The sequence below is a fragment of the Merops nubicus genome, unplaced genomic scaffold, assembly GCF_000691845.1.
Source record: "Merops nubicus isolate BGI_N331 unplaced genomic scaffold, ASM69184v1 scaffold1657, whole genome shotgun sequence".
Lineage (NCBI taxonomy): Eukaryota > Metazoa > Chordata > Aves > Coraciiformes > Meropidae > Merops > Merops nubicus.
The window spans coordinates 1-21079 of record NW_008620762.1 but is presented as its reverse complement, the minus strand read 5'-3'; the positions used below and the strand labels follow the sequence as shown (position 1 = coordinate 21079).

The window sequence follows — 21079 nt, the reverse complement described above, 5'->3', positions numbered from 1 at the left end:
AAGACTGTGGAGCAGTAGAAGGTAAAAAGATGTAGCTGCTCCCTCTACAAATTCTCTCCAGCAAGCAGCAAAACACTCAAGGCACACTGGAGAGGTAGAACTCCCATATTTTTCTGTTTTTACCTCTTCAGGTTCCCTGTCTTTCATTCAAAACAGCACAAGGACAGAAATAAGTGTGACCACGTGGTTTTACTCCAGACCAAGTACAGCACAGGCAATAATTACAGAATATCAGATAATTTCCTCTACACCAAAATACGGCAATTAAAAAGGGGGAAGGGAACAGTATGTGTTTAGAAGCCAAATTTTCAAGCAAATTATTGTATTTCGTTTGAGGTTGGGATTTAATAACGCCAATTAGGAGTTTCACAAGCTAGTCAAGCTGAAATTTCCTCAGCTAAAACAAGCTTCATTGCCCAGAGCAAAGCATTTTCCTTTTATAGACTGTCTTATTAGTGAACATCTTGACTTTCTGAACAACAGAAAATAAGCTTTAAAATTAGCAGAGCTGCTTCTCAGACCTGCAGCCCAAAGCCAAGCTCTCTGCTTTGCCCAGTGTAGCTGCTCAGCACAAGGTCTCTGAGGGACTCCATGAAGTGGAATTGCCCCTGGCAGCAGGGACATGACCCCAACCGTGGCTCCTCCTGCCTCAGAGGTGAGCTCTGCTGCTCAGAATCAGGCTGGACCCATCAACCTGATTTGTGGCTGCTACAAATGAATCAAAAATAAAGCTGAATTTGGGGCCTGTTAAGCTGCCAGCTTTCCTAGCCACCATGTTTCTCCACTGTTGCAAAAACCAGCTGAAGATCTGCACCCCCAACCCTTCACCACTTACCAGCACCATGCTAAAAATATACATCCTCTACTTAAAGAAGTGCTTCTGGAAAAGCTTATTCTAAAGCAGTCACCAACTATGACTCCTTTATCTACTCCCTTAGTTTGACTGTTTGCTTGGGTTGGCTGAAGGTGACAAATGCCTGGGGAAGAGAGGAATAAACTGGAAAAAAAGTTTTCCTTGGAAAGCCAAGTGTAGTTCCATGAAACTCAAACTTTCCAGAAGGAAGGGTCTGTCATGGTCTTTTTTTGGGGGAGGGATTATGTCCCTGGCTAATTCCAACACACTGCAAGTGGCAAGAGGTTTTTTTTTTGATGTTATTCTGTTTAGTCTTTTTTTGGGGGAGGGATTATGTCCTTGGCTAATTCCAACACACTGCAAATGGGAAGAGTTTTTTTTTTATGTTATTCTGTTTAAAAACTGTTTTTACAAAACTCAAAGGTTTGAAATCAGACAGCAGGAGCTATTTTTGAGGTCTAGAACATTTACAGCTACCTGAAGCTATTTGAATTCAAAGCCTGGCCTCTTCAAAAAGGTTCCATTGCAAACACAGGAAAAAAAAAAAGGTTTGCCAACATTTTGGAAGGAAAAACCCCAAACCCAAACCCCCATCCACGTTGCACTGATACTCTGCTGCCCTGTCTCTGTCACAGAAGAACCATCTCTCCTCTTCAGACTTGTTGAGCTGCTGGTCACCAGCTGCTTGTACATTCATTTATGTTCCAAAAACTTCATGGTAGCATGGACAACCTGGCCTCCCAAAATGGGATGCTAGCTACCCCTGAGGCATCACATTCTCTTCCCAAATCAAAAGGTATTTTGGGATACACATACTGACCAGAATCCTCTCAAACACTGTGTGGAATCTCAGCCTACAGACCAGTACCTCCAATGCAGAAATGGCATTATGAAAAAAAAGCAGAAATTGCTTTATTCTTTCATTTTAAACAAATAAATCCCAATACATAGTTTGGAAATCTTTAAAAACCACCAAAGAAAACTGGATTCCAAAGCGAGTATAAAAGTGGGAGGATGAAAACAGCCTCAGCTAACAAAATTTAGTGTTTTGAGTGTGAATTTATAACAGCCATGGAGGAGGAGAGGAAGACCCATGGTTTTAGCCAGCAGAGTATTACTTGGTACACAGCAGCTTTGTAGTGTTTTATAGAAAAAAACCCAACCCCAAACACTTTTACAACCTATTCCTGATTCTCAAATGGAGAATTCTAGCTGGTACAAACCATGAGTCCCAGGAAATATTGATGGATACAACCTTATAACTATTTTTTTCCCCTTTCTTTTTATTTTACAGCAATCCTAACAAACATACTCGAGACCTTTAATTCCTATCAAAGTGCATTATACTGCATACATAATTCCATCCCTGTCAAACCACAAGGTATACATGCCACACACTTATCCATACCAGTTTTTATGAGATATTGCAAAAGTATGAACATACTGTGCATGTCTTTTGTTCTGACCACGAGGACACTGTGCAAGCAAGAAATATATTGCATGTTGTAGAATGAAATGTACTGGTAACTCCTATGCTTGATGATTTAAAACAAACCTGACAAACTCTTCACTGTTAAATCTTGTGCTTCAGCACCATCCTTGCTAGAGAACTCTGAGCTATCATTTCTTTTAGGGAGTTACACTAGTAAACTTGTTTTCTCACTAGCTTGCTCTCTCCACCCCTTTCCTGTGTGATTTCCTGCAATAACTTAGTTGTTTATTAAGAAGAGAATGTACTGAACTAAAAAAGACTTCCAAAAAAGGAGTTACATAAATATTTAGCACATTTAGAAATATCTAATTGCTTCCTACCATGCTCAAAAGCCAGGAAGTTTTAAAATCCTTAAAGTGAAATAAAAATACTGCATAACATAATCCTGTATATTGTTAAATACTCTCTAAAATTTAAAGCATAAGTGACCCAGAGGACTCCCCACGTTCTCATTTAAGGGTTTTTTTTTGTGTAGTTCATGCAGGTTTTTGCATACATCTTCTCTTCCTGTTTCCCTCCCAGAGTTTAAAGCTTTCCAATAGGTTTGTAGCAGGCATCAGGCTGCCACATGCGGAGGTCAACGAGGACTTGGTTGAGCTTCTGCATCCAAAGGTTACGTTCTTCTTTAGTATCAGCAGAGAGCCAGTTCCTAAAAAGACAGAGAACCCAATGGATCAGAGACATCCTCTGCTTCTTCTGAAAAACACCCAGCTGATCACCAATGGAAGCCCAAATAAGCAGAGGGAAAAACAAATGGAGTCAAATATTCCACTGCCCTGCTACCGAGCTACCTGGCGTTTGCACTTCTGGAAGAGCTGAGTGCTTTGTCCTCAGAACAGTTCAAAGTTCAAATTTCATCCCCAAATCTTAGCATGTAAATGAGGTTTTCATTGGTAGGGCTACCACGTGAGGCAAAGCAGTCTTCCCACACCCTCCACGGCCTCCCCCAGCCTGTGCTTTCACCCACTTGGTGACGCAGAGCGTGTCTCTGCACTGGCTGACGAGTGTCTCCCTGTCATCTTCCCTCTGAGGCCGGACAGTTATCAGCTCAAAGGTGTTGGGTCGGGCACAGAACTCCCTGTTGGCAGGTTCAATCTGGTGATTGGTGCAGTTAGCCAAGTTCAGCCTGCCCAGAGGATGCTGGAAGTGAAGAGGGTTCATCAGTCAAGAAAATGGCCATCAAGAGTAAATCTGAACAACGTAACACGGCAAAAATCTTTCAAAGCATAAGTGAAGCTCCACCCCCAATAAATTACCCCACACAAAAGGAGTCCAGCTGCTTTAGCTTTACAGACAACAGCTAAACCCCTTCAAAGAGCATTTCACACTCCAAGGCAGTTCTCCCTTGCTGCTGACCACAGACAGAGGTTGAAATGTGTGCCTGAAATTACTGGCCTTGGCTCTGGTTCTTCACACCTACAGAATACTTCATCAGGGAAATAAGCTGCTCTTGGCTTGGAGAAGAGTTTGCTAATTATTGGGCATATTGATCTGCTATTCCATAGGATCACTCAGGTTACAGGAAAAAGGACAGCTCCATTTCAGGGAACACCAAGGAACAGGTTACATTGTGGGGATAATGTACAGCCAGGGGAAAACTAAAATAACCCCCAACATTCCATGATTCAAAGCAATCATTGCCCAGTACTGGTATTCCTGAGCTACATCTACTTCTGTGTGATAGAAGAGAGAGCAGGGGCACAGGGAGGCATTTAATAAGGATAGACTTCAATATTGCTGTAGATGACAGTATACCATAAGAACACAGCTGACTCCTTCCCAGAAGGATAGTGAAACAAGTCTAGAAGATTTAGAAGAACAGAATCTGGAAAACAAACCAAAGCTTTTTTTTTTTTCCCAGATAAAAGCAGACTAGGAACCTTTTTCTTGCTCAACTCTTTTTCTTTGCCTATCTTCTATTACAGTAGGCAGAGATTTTTCCCTGTCTCCTGGCAGGGAAAGAAAGTACATTGATATATTTTGGCAATGTCAGCTATCAGCATATGGTCTTCCTCTGTTAGCAGGGAAGAAACTAAACTCAGGCATCTGGATTGGCACAGAAGACCCAAAAGGACCAGAGTTTGTCACAGAGTTTGGAAAAGAAAGTGTTCTGCCAACAAACAAGCAAGTGTTTAATGGTAAATTGCTGAAGTGAGTCAGAAAAACACTCTTGACAGCAGTCTTTAAAGGGACCTGGAAATATTTCTGTGCACCCTGCAAGAAGAGGCTAAGCAGACAAGAGGGTTCAGCTCAGTGACAGGTAAACCTCTGATTGGTCTCATTAGCCAGACTAACTTTGGTTCCCTCAAGAACCACTTAAAGCATCAGTTTCAGCTATTATGTGGAGCAGTGAGAAAACAATGACTGCAAACAAGACAGTCCATAATCACAGCTATGCCTCTGCAGTACAGAAGGATTGCCCACTCTAATTCTTTACCACATTAAGTGTTAAGAGTCATTTTGTCTCAAACTTCAGGCAATGAGATAAAGTCTGTTTATTAAGCTGTACAAGTCTGATCGATTTCAATTAAATAATTAGCCATTTGACAAGTGCAATGGAGAGCCTTAAGACTAAAGGGGAAATTAAATACAGACCTTGCTCCACTTTTCCCATTTCCCACTAGATAAAGTGCTCAGTTCTTAAGTGTGCTCTGATTTAGGTGAGATTTATCAAGACAAGTCCCCTCCATTCCCCCCAAGGAATATTTATGAGCTCGAATCTCGTGCCTTAAATATACTTACCTGTTGTAAGGTGAAATGTTACTGCTGTTAAAAAATGAACAGCCAGTCCTGTAGAGAACTACAGGACTTCAGACTTGAGAATCTTTGTGTCTTAATGCTTTATAAGACAGCATTACCTTTCGTTTTTCATCATCTGGGTAGGTCCAGTAAGAGATGCAGTTTCCAGACAGCACACACCAGCGCCTGTGCCACGCTCCAAATCCACTAACATCTTCAAACATAGTCTTCAGAGAGAAAAAGCAGAAAAAAGGGGTGATGTTATCCCCTGAGCTTGGTCTGCACTCCACTATTTTTCTATCAGAATGGTTCTGCAAGTGCAACCCTTCATAAAAAGTAAGATAAGAAGAAAAATATCCTGGGAGAGAATTCTCTAAGTGCATAGATTTCCAGAGAGCACAGAAAATGGGCTGAACTCTACCCATCAAGTTTGCAGCCTTACACTGCTGTATTTTAAGATAATGGGGCCTTACTTAGAGCAAGGATGGGATGACTGGTTCACAAAACATGTATTAGGATAACCTAATTTATTATAATTACAATGGAAGTCATCTTTGACTTACAATTCAGGGTTACAAAATGTTTGGCTGTTCTACAGACTACACTCCGGAGCCCCATCAGTTGGGGAGAAATTAGAAATTGATTTTTAAATGTTTGTGTTGGCAGTTATTTTACTGGATACAGGATTACACCAATTTCAAGCCCCATTTCCTTAGTACTGGAATGGAAAGTTTAGTATCTGACTTCTGCTCCTGATCCCTCTTTGAACTTGTATAGAACTCTTTTTCCAATTGATTTTTTTTGTGTTGTGTTTTTCACCCTGCAGAGTTCAGGTGGTGATTTTTAATGGTGCAGGGAGTTTTCAAACCCTATTTAATATTATAAAACTATTCTTCAGGTTTTACATGTTGTATAGTGGAATTAAACAAGAACTTTCTTAAATTAATGCACAAAACCATGGGACAGCAAATACCATAAGTGTGTGAGATGTTGGCCTCTAATGAAATCTGTTCAACTAAGGAAGGGAAAGGAGACAAAAACTGCTTGAAAACCATCTAAAGAAATCCTGATTTATGAAAACAAGATAAGAGCAAGTGCTCATGTTTTGCTGCAGTATTTTCAGAGCACATTTACTGCCATCTTCTGGACATGATCTCAGCAGCTCCATCTATTACCAGCACAAGTATCAGGTGCATTTTTTCCAAGTCCAGTTTTAGAAGGAACTGCTCAAGATATTTCTCAAAAAAAAAAATACTGTCACTTCCTTGTAAATCAAAGTCTGTGAACAAAGTGAAAAAAATCTTTTCCTTGAGAGAATTTGGATTTTACTAGACCAAAAAAAAAAAATATCCTGTAGAAGTTCTGGCAGAGAAATTAATTTGGATTTTACTAGACCAAAAAAAAATACCCTGTAGATGTTCTGGCAGAGAAATTGGAATCTCATCTCCCATCAGGAATACAAAGTGAACACCTTACCAAGAACCCTTTCTCCTCCACAGAAGAGTCCACCTGGCATTTTAACTTCAGATATATATGACCTTCCAAAGGAGACAAAAAGGGAACCTGCAAAAAGTGAAACCATTAAGCCATTTCATTTTGACACCTCTCAACTTTACCAGTTCCAAGCAAGCCACCTGCACCAGGATGTTAGCACTGCCTTGTTCTTAGGCTCTTCAGCCAGAAAGAAGCAGTCAGTAATAATCACTTTTTGTTTCAGGTTCATTTAGAAGCTTTTCAAGGCTTACTTATTAGCTTGCTCAGGACATATGCACAAACATGCTCCTCTCTAGAAGAACAGGCACAGTGGTGAACATGGTTACAAACAACACAAGGCACCAGTCCACACCCTGCAGTCTTCTGCCTCAGTCTGACATTAAGCTGTCTGGAAAATATCAAAGTGGGCTTAAACAGGGTTGGTACTTGGATGCCATAAGCACTTTTGGCAGATACTGGTGTTGTATTTGTATAAAAAAACCTAAAAGGGGGAAAAAATGGTAATGGAAGCAGTTCTCTAGTGGCAACCAAGGTGCTGAAGACTTGTGTTGGAGTTCCTAGTCCTGTCTTCTACCACTGAAAAAAAAAAGCAGTATTATAATAATCTTTAAAAAAAAAATAATCAGAAATAAAATCAGTGTTTTGTCCTGTTAGAAGGAAATGAAAGGTTGGTGGTGCTGCTCAAGCACAAAGACAGACCACTGGCCAGGGAATAGGCATGTGTACATAATCATAGAATGTTCTGGGTTGGAAAGGACCTTTAAAGGTCTAGTCCAATCCCCCCACAATAATGCAGGAGCTTTTAGAGCCATGGAATCAATGTCAGTCAAATGGAATTGAATTTTGCTAGCAGTTAAGATGAACAAGAGCAGCCCTCAGTAGTGAAGTGTACATCTGTAGGTCCCAGTGAACCCTGTAGAGCACTGGAACAGATGCTTTGGTTAGGAGATCAATCCCCTTTGAGTTGTAGACCTACTGCAGCTTCCTTCCAGACAGATGATTCCTGTGCACAAGCAGCTGATCACAATTTTTATCTTGGACCTACAGAACTAAGACCATGCATGGCTGGCTCAGGTACTTGGCCCTACAGGACAGCAGAGCAAAACTGAGCACCAGGTAGGACTCTGCATGGCTGTTGGAGAAGCAAAACCCCTAAAATGTTTCCACATCACAGAAGTAACTTGCCTCAGTCCTGGGTTTTTATCAGCAAATGCATCTATAACCTTAGATGCTACACCAGGGAGTGTTGGCTTATATCCTACCAAACCACAGTAAAACCCATTTCTGAATGAGGCTCTCCAGGAAGTTTGGCCAGTTCCCCACTTCAAGTTTGTGGTTTTTGTGTGTTCCTTTCCAATTTATGCCAGGATAGAGAAGCTACTTTGTGGACTAGGAAGTTTACCAGTGTGACAGTAAAGCAAAAAGGCTGTGTAACAAATGGAACACAAGCAGTTATGCAGAGTTATTGCTAAAGCAGGTCTCACAACACCTTCCTGTACAATAATGAGAAAACAGTACATTCTAGTCAACAACATCTCCCTCTCAAAGGGAGTGGAGTGGAGGTGGTGGAGTGAAAGCAATCTGTTGAGTATCTAGCTAGGTGAAGAGGAAACTGAAGCCCACAACTAGGCTGGTTTGCATTCTGGTGTGGTCAGCTCAGACAGCTACTGTAAGAGGCTGGCTGGCTGTCATGGAAGGTGATCTGTGAAGATACTCAAGACAACTCTCAAGAATTTGAAGAAAAATGGTTTCTTAGGAGACTTAGTACTGAAATTATCACTTAAGTGGTCAGCTCAGACAGCTACTGTAAGAGGCTGGCTGGCTGTCATGGATGGTGATCTGTGAAGATACTCAAGACAACTCTCAAGAATTTGAAGAAAAATGGTTTCTTAGGAGACTTAGATATAGGTACTAAAATCATCACTTAATTTGGAGAGAAAACTAACTTAACGCTTTCTTCTGAGGGATCCAAGTTAATTAAATAAAACTGTTCTCACTGATTAACCATTAATGACCAATTATTTCTTTTAAGCCTATCAGTTTACCCAATTCCTAAAGCCAAAACTGTAGACACCAAGTGAAATATTTTAATTGCACATTTATATACAAATAAGAACCCCACATTTTGATACATTTCAGAACTTCAGTTCTGAAGTTCTGTAATCACTTTTTGCTTTAAAAGAAGAGTCTTGACAGAACAAGGTCTCAATAGAATAACAAAATATTTAGTTCCTGAGTGATTTTCATTTTTTCAGTGGCAACAAGTTGAGTTAAACCAACATTTAGGCCAGGAGTCATTTTTCCCTGATCCTCTATCAGTAGAGCAGTCAATTTTATGTTCTGTGCAGTTCCTCAAGAAGTTGACTCAAATTTCCTGACTAGCAACCTTTAGGAGACACATTGATATGTTTTGAAGAAAAACCCTCCTCTAGTAATTTAGGAAGACAAGAGACACGTGCTGGTTTAAGAAAAAAAATACCCTAGGTGGTTTAAACTTTTGAGTTCTAGCAGCATGTTTATTTTGAAAGACAGGGGGTAGGATTCTGCAAGTCTTAAAAGCTCCTAATATCTTCTGTTTAGTTAGTAAATCTCTGTAAGCATTTTCTTAGAAGAATTAAAAGAAATTAATACTGCAAAAAAAAGGCCAAGACAGACACGAGCAACATGCACTAGGGAAGCAGTTTCCTATTTTTCATTACAAACTAGAAGGATCACAGCAACCTTGTCCTGGAACATATAGCCCAACAGTTCTCTTTCCACCCCTTCCAAATTTATCTAGGGAAAAAAAGAAACATGCTCAGTGCAATTAGTGTAAAGTTAATGTTTATAAAAAAAAAAAGGAGACAGTTATGCATGAGTATATTTTGGTTTCTTCTGCCCTGAAATTTAACAGTGCATATAAAAGGGAGGAATGAAACTAAAAACCACCACTGTGGCAGCAGTTTGTTGCATATTAGAAATGCATGGAGCAAGTTATAAACCAGCTGGTTGCTACAGCCACAGGCCAAGCCAAAATGAAGCTTTACAGGGGCCATAATTTAACAACACCACCAGTTATCTGACAAGGGAATTCTTACTCCTAACAGCTGAAGCTTGCACCTGGAAAAAATTAACCAAGTGGTGGTTTCCCTGGAATTCTATTTGGACCTTGTGCTAGTTTACTAGTTCAGTCCAATGTCTCATGCTTAGGAATAAACTAGAAGAGTTCAAACCCAAATTGCTGAATATAGAGTGTAAAAGCTGATTCCTGTAGCTCTGAGAAGGATCCTCCAAGTAACCAAGCCACACACAAAGTAAGATTCCTACACACAGCTCTGGTGGAGAGGAACATTTCTGCTGAGGAACCACTGTTGGTACTTTTGAAGTTCACACAGTAACAGCAGCACAATTCAGCTGTTAAGTTCTGTGAACTGTTTCAGTGAAGGACTCTGCTTCTATCCACAAAAAGTCAAATTTCCAAAAAGCAAGTTGGGATTATTGCTATATTTTGGTTTTCATCTTACCCAATTCTCATTATCTCACCTCTCATCAGAAGCTATAATGGCAGCACTGCTATCATCACAATAAGACTTAATTATTCTCATGCTGCTGTTTGGATAAGAAAAAAACCTGGAATTTAGTACTACCATTAAGCTATAGTAACTTTTGAACTAATTTAGGATAGCTGCTGACATAAACACCCATTAAAACAGGGTTTAAGTGTGAGATATTACAAGGTTAGAGATTACAAGGAATGTAAGAGTGTATTTTTTATTGTCTAATGGTAAGAGCCAATAAACACTCTGCTTAGACCAGGAACTAATGGTATAAAAATCAATAACACCTTACTACTTTTGAAAGAGAGAGTCTGATTCTACAAATTTAATTGGGATATGAAAGTAAACTCATATATCCAAATAGTAATTTTTAAGTCAATGGAATGCAGAACATTTCAAGTGCTTCACCATCATGAAAACACTCTTAATGTGGGAAGTGCAAGACCAAGAGCAACAATCAATATGAAGACCACATGCAAAGGACATCTTGGCATAATAATGACTTTGTTTATCTCAAAAGGTACATTTCAGTCCTATGAAATTAAACTGAAGACCACATGCAAAGGACATCTTGGTATAATAATGACTTTTTTTTTGTTTATCTCAAAGGTATATTTCAGTCCTATGAAATTAAATATAACTAGACAAATTATTTATATAAAACAGATATAAACCTAGGTTTCATTTTGAGGATGGTCGTTTCACCTGAAAACATTAAACCCAGACTCAGATTTTTTTTCCCTAGCAGTGTGAAATTCCCTGTGGATTAGTAACCAGCAATTTTCCATTACCTTGTCCAGTGCAAACTTGGCATGTCCTACAGAAGACAGGGACAGCTTGTGGAACCCCACAAGGATGAAATTCGTAGTGCGGACAGAGTTAGGGCCTCCTGGACTGGCCATGGCTGCAGAGGAGAGAAGCTCAGGTCAAATCCCAACACAACACACCAGAGTGTTGCTAAAAGGCTTTATCTGCACTGCTGAGTGGACCCTACTCTACTCCAGGAGAGGCACTCTCTGCAGCACCTTCAAATAACCATGTCAAAGCCAGCACACAAGCTTCAGAAACTGATTTTCAGGTTTGCTCTGTGTCATTTTGTTGACATCAGACTCTAAAGTCTTAACATTTGAGCTCACATTTCAGGAAAAGAATGTAAACCACAGGCATCTAATACCAGATAGTAATTTTGATTTTGTGAAGAGATCTGGTAACTCAGATCTAAACAAAGGGCCAGTTTCTGAACTGGAAAACTGACCTAATTTTGTGTTTATTGCTCTCAAATTATCATCTGTTGGTATTTATTTATCAATATGCTATTTAGTATTATTTACTTGATATACTGCTTTAGACACAAGTATAGATTATTCATCATGCTGTAAAATGTTCAGATTTTGCTTACCTGGAGTAAGAAGAGTGCTTTTCTAGAGAGAGAAAGAGAGAAATAAAAGCTTAGTGGAAAAGTAATTGCTAAAATCTGCAACCTTTAATCCTAAATTACTCTAGGTTAGAAAGAAATTAGATCTGAAGTACTTTTTAAAAAGCCACAAACAAAACCAACTTGAAAATAAAGTCCAAATCAATGTGTAGTAACTGCATATTTCCCAGCTTTACATGTTTAGGGCTGTCACCCATTTCTTGAGCTGATGGCTGAAGAGTTTGGCAGAAAGTTAGGCAGTTTATAGAGTTTCAGGATTCCATTCATACTTACAGAGGTTATAGATGTTAATAATCTCTTTGGAGTAATAACCTAGAAAAGAACATAAGATTTGCTGCTGAATTTGTCCATCACATTAGTGTGATAATTACACAGTGAAACTACTAAAGGCTTAACTAAATAAATTTTGGATGGATCTAGTTGTTTGAATAAATAAGTCTTGGTATTTTTGACTGGATGTAATGTTTCAGTAGAAGAAATGCTACATATAAAGGAAATACATAAAGTAGAAACATTTAAGCCCATATTAGCTTGGGATGGGCAGCACATGTTTGAATAAACACTCTTAGATCTTTACCCTTCATGTAACAAGGCTTCAAAGTTATATTTGTTTATTGAATCTAGATAACAGTCCAAGTACAGAGATGTTCAGTGTGCCACTGTTGCACATCATCCTTATTTTCAGGTGAAAATCTCATAGTTAAGTGAGACTACATTAAACCTGAACTGGAATTATGTTCTCATCTAGACTTGAAGCTGAAAGACAAGCATGAAAAGCTCATCAAAAAGCAGACAGAGGTTCCCATCAGCAAACCTACAACCCCACATCAGCAACTTACCTACAGTGCCACAAAAGCATTCAGTTTTTTAAGTAAAGATTCCTCTAAACTGCAGCACAGGAGAGGAAGACTCCCCAATTTCAGCCTGGTTTTATTGGGGGATAGGTGGAAGCACAGGCTTTCACTGTGCCAAATGAAAGCCAAGATGAAAGAAACTTCCTTTTTTTAGTTGCAGAGGCAGGATTTAAGTACTCATTCCAACTGCTCTGAAAAAAAACCTTAAGTTTCTTGATCTTTAGTGACAAATATCTTGACAAGGAGGAAACCAAACCTAAAATTATTAATACACTGTGAGCCCAGCTATTGGAATGACAAGAAATAAAAATAAAACAAGAAAACCCAACAAATCACCTCCAGAAAGCCACTGGCTTGCTTGGGGTGACAAAGCCTTAATAAAGCACAAACATTTGAACTGTGCACCCTATCCAAGAGGTTTGTGTCCAAGAAAAGTGTTGCAGTTGATCAATTGTACCTTTAAGACAAATCAAGCTGCAGGGTAGGGAATATTGACTGGTGTAGTTGAAGTGGAGAATAAAGGCACTGAATCACTATCACAGGCACCACAGCTAATACCTACAAGTTTCCAAAGCACAGCATTTTGCAGGAGTAAGAGTTCTCCTTCCCCTCAAAGATATTTCAAGACTCAACCAAGTGCTGTAGGTCTAATCACCAATAGCTGCAGGACTCCACAACCCATCTGTCATTGCAGGTGTTCTGGGAAATAACAAGGAGAGTAAAAGCAAGCAACAGATTGTCCAAGACTATTTGTCAGTTCTCCCTGAACACTGCAGTCTTCCTAGGGTACCTTCTGTTGAAATACAACATTCTCCTGTGTCATTTACCTTAGATTTATTTGCTTTTTTCCTTTTATCAGTGCTCGTGGCTTCTTTTCGTTGCACCTGTAAGGCAAGGAGGTCTTAAGAAAGTGTCACATCATTCACCTTTCCCCATCCTCCTGACAGGAATTGATACATACCAAACTGTACACTTCTATATTTATTTCAAAGTCACTTGACACATCATGCCTAAAAGGGAAGACAGAGGAAAAATATGTTAAATACAGACAGAGGCAAAAGGGTTTGGGGCTTTTTGAGGGGGCTTTTTGTTTGGTTGGGTTTTTTTTTGAAGTTACTCTTTACTCCTTCCCCCCTCCTCCTGGAAGGACATTCAGGGAATAATGAAGCTTTACACAACAGACTTATCCATACTGCTCACAGCTCATCTCATATTAGCAAAGCAGAATTTAGTTCTGCAGGCCAAAAGGGCTGTTTGAGATCCTTTCACTTGCAGAAGTACTCATCAGTGCAAGCAGCATTGCTGTTTAAGACTAGATTCTATTACTGTTTCAAGGTACTTTCTAGAACTCAGAGAACAAAAGGGAAGGGAGGACAAGGGGCAGATAGAAGACATCTACCATTCCTCAGGCTGCATCCTTCAGGCCACTGCTGGCACACAGATTGGGGTTGTTTTTCTTTTCAGTAAACAGCTTTAAGTGAAAAATCCAGTTGGGTTAGACTTTAAAAAGTGAGTGTGCTTATTTATTTTGGAAGACTTTTGCTAACAAACAGCCATTTGAACTCACACCTTTTTAGCTAAGGTATGAGAGTTGAAGTTTTAGTTTCAAGAGGACTATTTTTTCCAGATACCCAAACCAAACAGCTATATAAAATGTTTGTTGCTGTGAAAGAGGGGAAAAAAAAAAACCACCACATCAGCTCAACCAAAGCAATCCATCTGTCACTGCAGGTGCTCCAGGAGAGAACAGAAGTAGAAAAAGCAAGAGATAAGTTAGCTGATGGATGGGAGAATGAGCCTAGATTGCTCTTTTGAGAGAAGTGCATTCCAGCTATTTCCTGAAGCAGGAAATTCCCACTCTGCAAGATCTCACCACATTTGTTTGCAGAATACCACATCCTTATAGGAAGGTTTTAAAGATTTTTATGCAGGCCCCACTATCAGAATTGAAACTGGATCCAAACCAATTTCTTCATACTTACATAGTAAACGTTGTAGTAAAGGTAAGAGCATCTCCATTGAGGGAGGTGGCAGTACTTGCTAATGGAGTTGCAACCATGTTCTCTGCTCCAGATCTCAGTATTATTACATAGTAGTAATTTGCTGCTTCTGTACATAAAGATCAAATGGGTTTATCAGCCAGAGGTGTCCAAATATCCAAAAACCCTCAAGTGCTGCATTGCCATTAAACATATCCTGTTTCACCCCACTTAAACACTTAATTCCAGCCAAGATTTGCTTATGAACTTACTCTGAAAGCAAGTATTTTCCAACTGTGTCCACTAGTAAGACTGTCTCCAGAGGATTCACAACTGCATCACTGTCTGGGGCACCTCAGGCCAGACCTATGCTACCCAGCGAGGGAGAGGGCAGAGGAAGAACCTTCCAGTCTGCTTCAGCAGCTGATTTTAGTGCCTCATACTCCTGTTCTTCCCTAGGCTTGCCTTAGATCTGATCTAGCATCCTTAGATCTGATGCTCTCTTCAGAGATGGAAATGGTTAACAGAACTTCTGGTGCATGACACACAGCAAATATGGCACTTCCAGAATAAAGTTTTTGAGGACAAATAGTTCATAGCTGTTTGTTTAGACAATTTTAAGAATTACTGATTTTGAGGACAAATAGTTCATAGCTGTTTAGACAATTTTAAGAATTACTGACATAAACAAAACTTACATTTTTGTAATCACTAGAGAGGCCTTCCTAGAACAGAGATGAACCATCTCTTGCAACAAGAACTGTGACATGTCAGGAGTAGGATAGGGGTGGTAAATTAGGTCAGATATTTACATTTCTCTTCTTTGCTCTGGTTTTATTTGAAGCTATAAACCCACAACTTACATTTCATAGAGCAGTAAAACAAGGAGGACTACATACAAATTTGCTAGTAGAAGTTTTGCAACAAATATTAAACACAATTTTGTCCAATGATTTTTGTCCTTAAGTTCTAGTGAGGCAAAAAGTAGGAACTTGTCCAGCTACAGTTCTGCATGGACAGAAGCTGACTCTATTCCAGGATAACTCTGTGAACTTGAATATGACAAGATAATGGAAGACTAGTCTTTGTAAATTAAGAATTTGGGGATATGAACAAGAGGACTGAAAAAATAGAGGCTTAATGAGCATTTCACACCACTAAAGAGAGCAGAATTTATGTAATGATGTTTAGGTACCAGACTTACAGCCATCAAAAAAATCCAAGGCAGTAAAAAAGAAGACAGCCTGAGATTAAAAAAAAAAAATGCTAATGACACCCCAACAAATTAGAGATCCTTAAAACTGTCTGGGAAAGTCTTTATATGTTTCACAAACCTCACAAGCCAGAGAAGAATGCAACTAAACCAAACATGGAAAAGCTTGAAAACATAACCAAGAAGCAGATGAATTAAATGCTAAAGTGTCATTACTTCCAGAGTTATGAGAAACACCAAAGCAGAAGACAAAGAACCAAGGAGAACAAACCAGAAATACATACAGGGGTGATGGCTGAAGGGGGATTGAAGGGGTGAAGCTCTCAGCTGTCAGTTTTACCTGGCTTTTGAGCAGTCCCACATACAAAGTCTGCTTTTAGAGGTAGACGCATTTCTGAAATGGAAACAGATCCCTTGGAGGGAGCAAATTCAGTGGATGGAGGAGCAGCTTTGTTTCTTTTACCATGGGGTCCCTCACTCTTCAGTTTATTCAGCTCTTCCAATAAAGCAGTTCTCTTCTCAGCTGCAGAGAGAAATTAATTGTAGTTGTAACAGAAAAAAAAAAAAGTACTATTTTTTTTTGCCCTAAGTCTGTAAATTGCAACACAAGTGTTATTTTCTAGAATAGCAGGAATATTAGGACTAAAACACCACAACTGTCCTCTTGCCTGTAGAAGCAGCTGTTCTCCAGATAGAGAACTATAAATAGGCAGCTACAAACACATTTCCAGAGTTCATCAGCTCTTCCCAAAGCATTCAGGACAAAGAACTGGACTTAAGTCTAAAAACTTACTTGCAAGGAGAAGAAGTCTCTCTGCCTCTGCTTCTTCTTGTGACCCTTTTCCATGTTCCTCATCAAAACAGCAGTTCAGAGCTTGACTGGCTTGATGAATCACTGTCTGCTGCATGTTGATCTCATTATTCAACTCCTAGAGTAAACCAATTGTAAAAAGACTTATCAAGAAAAGATTTAGTGTTACACTCAAGATAATGTCATGATGTTACCATTTTGGGGGTGATGGTTCAGAAAAATCAGACCATTTCAATAATAAACTACAAAAATCTTGCATTTTACAGTTACTTCCACTAAAGAATACTGCAGCACAACCTTTTTTGACCTCAGAGATAACATAAATATGGTTGGGAGTGAATGGCTGCAACATTTGCATGCCCCACATCCAGTCTAGTCTTCCCTTCACAAAGGGGAGCAGCAGTTAGGCAGAAATTCAGCCATGTAGGTGGAACAAGGCACCAGTAAAGATCAGAATATTCTCAAAACAATGGCTTGTTCTCTCCACACTTACTCTATAGCAAGATCTATCTAAAAGACACATCATCTGTTCAAATTATGCAGAATCATTCCCCACCATTAGATATTTATGCTAAACAAGGTCATTTTGCTGTTCCAAGCAGTATGTCGACAGCCCAGACATTCACAGGGGAAATTAAGGGAGGAAACAGTAAATTAGAAAAAGGATTTTAAGCAGTGTATTACAGACCTGCATTTTCTTTTTGATATTGACTTGATCAGAGGGGCCATTCTTTTTCATCTCCAGCTTGGAGGCAACGTCTTCTTTGCGAACAATGATTTGCTTGATGGAAGGCCGGTCGGTTTCCTTAAACCTTTGAGATCTATAGGCATCAATGCTTTTAAAAGAGGAAACCCCATTAAAATGTTTCACAGCTACACCAAGCTTTTTTAAAAAAAATAACTATATCTTTGTGTTTTTCAGCTTGCTTATATGGCTTTAAAAAAAATCATAGAATATTTTGCGTTGGAAAGGACAAGATCTTGGAGAAAAGTTTATTTGTAGTTTAATCAGGATGCTGCATTGGGGGATTTTTTTTTTTTAAAGTGTCTTTTGTACCCTTCCAGCAGGGTTTTTGTGTTCATTACCTGTATGGGAGGTTGCGATCTTCTGAGGCAGAGCCAAGGCTGTCTCCAGATTCTGCCCTGGGGACTTTAGTCCTCTGGAACTTCTCCGACTTCAGACTCGCATCACTGACGCTGCTGCCTTCGCCGGTGGACTTGGAAGGAGAAACAAAAGCCTGGGGAGAAGGAAAAAAGACATTACAGCTCTGTGTTCACATTAATCATGACCTGCCTTCTCTCAGCTTCACTTGTTCTGCATATAAACTAAAATTGGAGGCTGCTTAACACTAATTAATACACGTTGTACAAGTATTTCCTGGGACGTAGTGCAAGCTAATTTATTTACTTATCTTAAAGACACCAGCAGACTACTGAACTCCAGGAGATTTCAGCCTTAGGTTCCAAACTGGTACAGTTACACTATTATTTCTTTCAGATTTCCATCAGTAACCACTTTATAGGATGCATGTACACCACCAAGTCCAGCACCAGTCAGGTATATATATATATTCAAGCTTAATTTAGCAGAAGTTAAACCACTTGTTTAGCAGAGCATCCAATAGGCTATTTTCAGAGGAAAATAACTTTGCCTTATGTTTTCATTTGCAAAAGGTCATTTGTACCAAGTCCAGCACCAGTCAGGTATATATATATATTCAAGCTTAATTTAGCAGAAGTTAAACCACTTGTTTAGCAGAGCATCCAATAGGCTATTTTCAGAGGAAAATAACTTTGCCTTGTTATGTTTTCATTTGAAAAATGTCATTTGTAACTTCTGTACTTGCCCAGGTATCACAATACAACAAAAATCTCATTGTTCACAAGCCAATAGTACTTCTCTGTGATAAACAAGCCCTTCCCCAGCTCCTGAGAGGCCTCACCTCTGGACCAACAGATTCCACCAGAGGGGTTAATAGAGACATTGATGAAATATTCAGAGACTCTTCCTGCTCATCCTCATCACTTTCACCTTCCAGGCTCAGGCTCATTTCTTTCTTCAGCTTTTCAATGTCTGGACCATCCTCTTGAAGAATTTCAAAGATTTCATTTATCACTCTTGAGCTATCCATGTCCTCATCCACACTCATTTCGATTTCATGTACTTCATCTGAAAGGGGTTGTTTTAAAAATATTAGTATCATCAAGATGAAACTCTTCACATCCTCATTAAATGAGCAGAAAGAGGTTAGTGGATAAGCCAACTATTTTTGCTTTTCAAGTATGCTTGATTAAAAAGCACTTTTTCTAGTCAGGGATATAGAACCTTAAATATACTCCCATCCTTATCTTAATATACCATGATCACATACTGTCCAATTGATACAGAGAGGGAATTAAAAGATGCACTTGTTAAACAAGTTTCAACATTTCCATGCAAACAGGCCTGAAACTTAACCAGAGGTCCCACAGTAAGGCAGTCATTCCTTGTCCTTTCCCAATAAAATTTACCATCAGCATTTTAATACTCCTTGAAGATTTGAATGTCAAGAGAGGGTTATGAGAAAAAAAAGCTTCCTGATTTAATTTATATAAACCTCATTACAAAACATACCCAAGTGCCAGCAGATGTATGGCCAATTCATTGTTCAGAGTTGAAGGATATTAACACTCTGCTGGACAAGTGGCAGCAGAGAGCTCAGCACATTAATACACATCCACTCAATACAAACCTTTTGGTTTCTCAGCAAGCTGTTCAAGTTTTGAGACAGATGTTGCTTTTACAGGGCTCTTTGGCTGACTGTTCTTCAGAGGACTGGGTTTGTCAGGCTCTTCACATTTAGGAGCATCTAAGAAGTTTATAAAAGAAAAAGTCACTGAGGATTATGTCTAGCCTATGGAATTTTTAAATTTTTTTTTTAGTTATTGAATTTTGGAAGTCTGATAATAGAGGTGACAGCTTACAAAGAGCCTGCTAGATTAAATACTCCAGCTAGGCTTCTATCTTACAACCAGAAAACTGATAGCACAAGAAATAATGCTGAAATCACAGCAGAGTGCAGCCACTTGGGAGCAAAAAGGGAAAACCTAAAAGATAAACCACAAAAAAATCACCACACCCAGGCCAAGAGCAGGATATCAACCTGGTTTGCTACAACTGGATGCTCTTCCACTCACTTAGCACCAGAAGGGATATCACAAGCACCTCAGAATTCTTTTCACATCCCCTACTATAAGAATTATCATCATAAATAGGGATGTGATAGGGGAAGAATTCTTTGACAGGGGAAGAATTCCCTCCCATTAGATTATTGGGGACATCTGGATACTCAGGTGCAGTATAGATTAAATCTATAACTGATATTCTGAATCATTCTCCCTACAGTTAACACATAAAAGTATGAAACTGAGAAAGAGAGGCAGCTTTGCCCTGCCAATCTTTCAAGGGATATAACAGTGTGGAGTATCATTAGGACCTGAGAAGATTTAGACAGATCAGTGATGAAAAAAAGGTCTAGTTCTACACATCAGTGCTACCAACCTCTATCTGCTCATGAACATCAAGGGCAGCACTTCAGTTCAGTGTTAGACAGGCAAACACAGACAGGTCTTACCTGAAGACTCCATGCTGGGAGACTTTGCTGGCCTGTCACCTGCTGGTGTCTCTTCTGCTGACCCAAAAGCAGTGGCATCTGAACTGAGAGGACGTTTTGGACTAGTCCGAGATTGGCTTTCCTGCAAAAATAAAACCATACAGGAGGTAATGTTTAAAGTGACTAAAAACACTGCTAGGCAAAAAAAACCCAACACATTTTAAACACCTGCATCCTATTTATGTATGAAACTCCACTTAAGTACTAAATATTAAACTGTTTGTGTAAGGGGCTTTTTGGGTTTAGTTATAGATTATAAAAAAAACATACTTAGCACAATCAAAAATAAATCAATTGCCTCAAAGCACTATCACTTGTCTCATTAAATTGATTCTCCAGCAGGAAAGAAATCTAGTAATCTGTTGATACTCATACAAACCACTTGAACAAGAAGTTCTGCACAGCCTGGGCACTCACCAACCATGGGTTTTGTCTTTTATTCACGTTCACACATCTATCTGTGCGTTAAGAACGCGTTCAAGCCATCACAGACTGTCATCTCTCAGCACCACGTTACCATTTTAGCTTCTGGAAGTTTTCTCTTTGAAGTTTCACTTCTCTCTGCACTCCAGGGGTTGCTCCTGTCGAAGCGGCCTCGAAGGCATGCGAGCTCTCGTTCACGTTCCTGGGCAAACCAAGGGGAGTGGGGGAAAAGCCAACAGCTTTCAGATGGCAAAACAATTCCCATCCCTCCAGCAGGTGCAGAACAGTCAGAACCTTCCCCAAGCTAGGAGTGTAACAGGTCATACCTGCTTCAGCTGAAGGGCTAAACTGGCAGTAGAGGAATTTTCATTCTGTTTGAGAAGCCTCTCCTGGATTGTCCTTGTGTTTGGGGTAACGACGGGTGTCCTGCCCCCCGGGGGATTCGCAGCAGGGCTCCGCGCGCTGCGCTCCCCACAGCGCTCCCCAAAGCGGTCCAGGAAGGGCTTAATTCCTGATCCCCCTGTGAGAAGAGTTGTTCTGCCTTGAAAGAAGCTCTCAGAATCACAGACAGAAATCACTGCAGCTTTGCATCCTGCT

The 21079-nt window shown here is 39.7% G+C and overlaps 1 protein-coding gene across 1 annotated transcript; it reads right to left on the bottom strand.

The window, feature by feature from the left end:
- Positions 1 to 2817: 2817 nt before the first annotated feature.
- On the bottom strand, positions 2818 to 21002 carry ANLN (anillin, actin binding protein; the record flags this gene model as incomplete). The annotated part of the gene is made up of 19 exons (XM_008944189.1): positions 2818 to 2994; positions 3313 to 3485; positions 5204 to 5311; positions 6561 to 6647; positions 10906 to 11018; positions 11514 to 11535; positions 11823 to 11861; positions 13231 to 13287; positions 13365 to 13413; positions 14386 to 14512; positions 15936 to 16118; positions 16389 to 16524; positions 17095 to 17242; positions 17493 to 17644; positions 18350 to 18576; positions 19139 to 19255; positions 20021 to 20141; positions 20577 to 20684; positions 20809 to 21002. Coding segments are annotated over 19 exons (2285 nt in total), but the record flags the coding sequence as incomplete, so codon positions are not given.
- Positions 21003 to 21079: the final 77 nt, after the last annotated feature.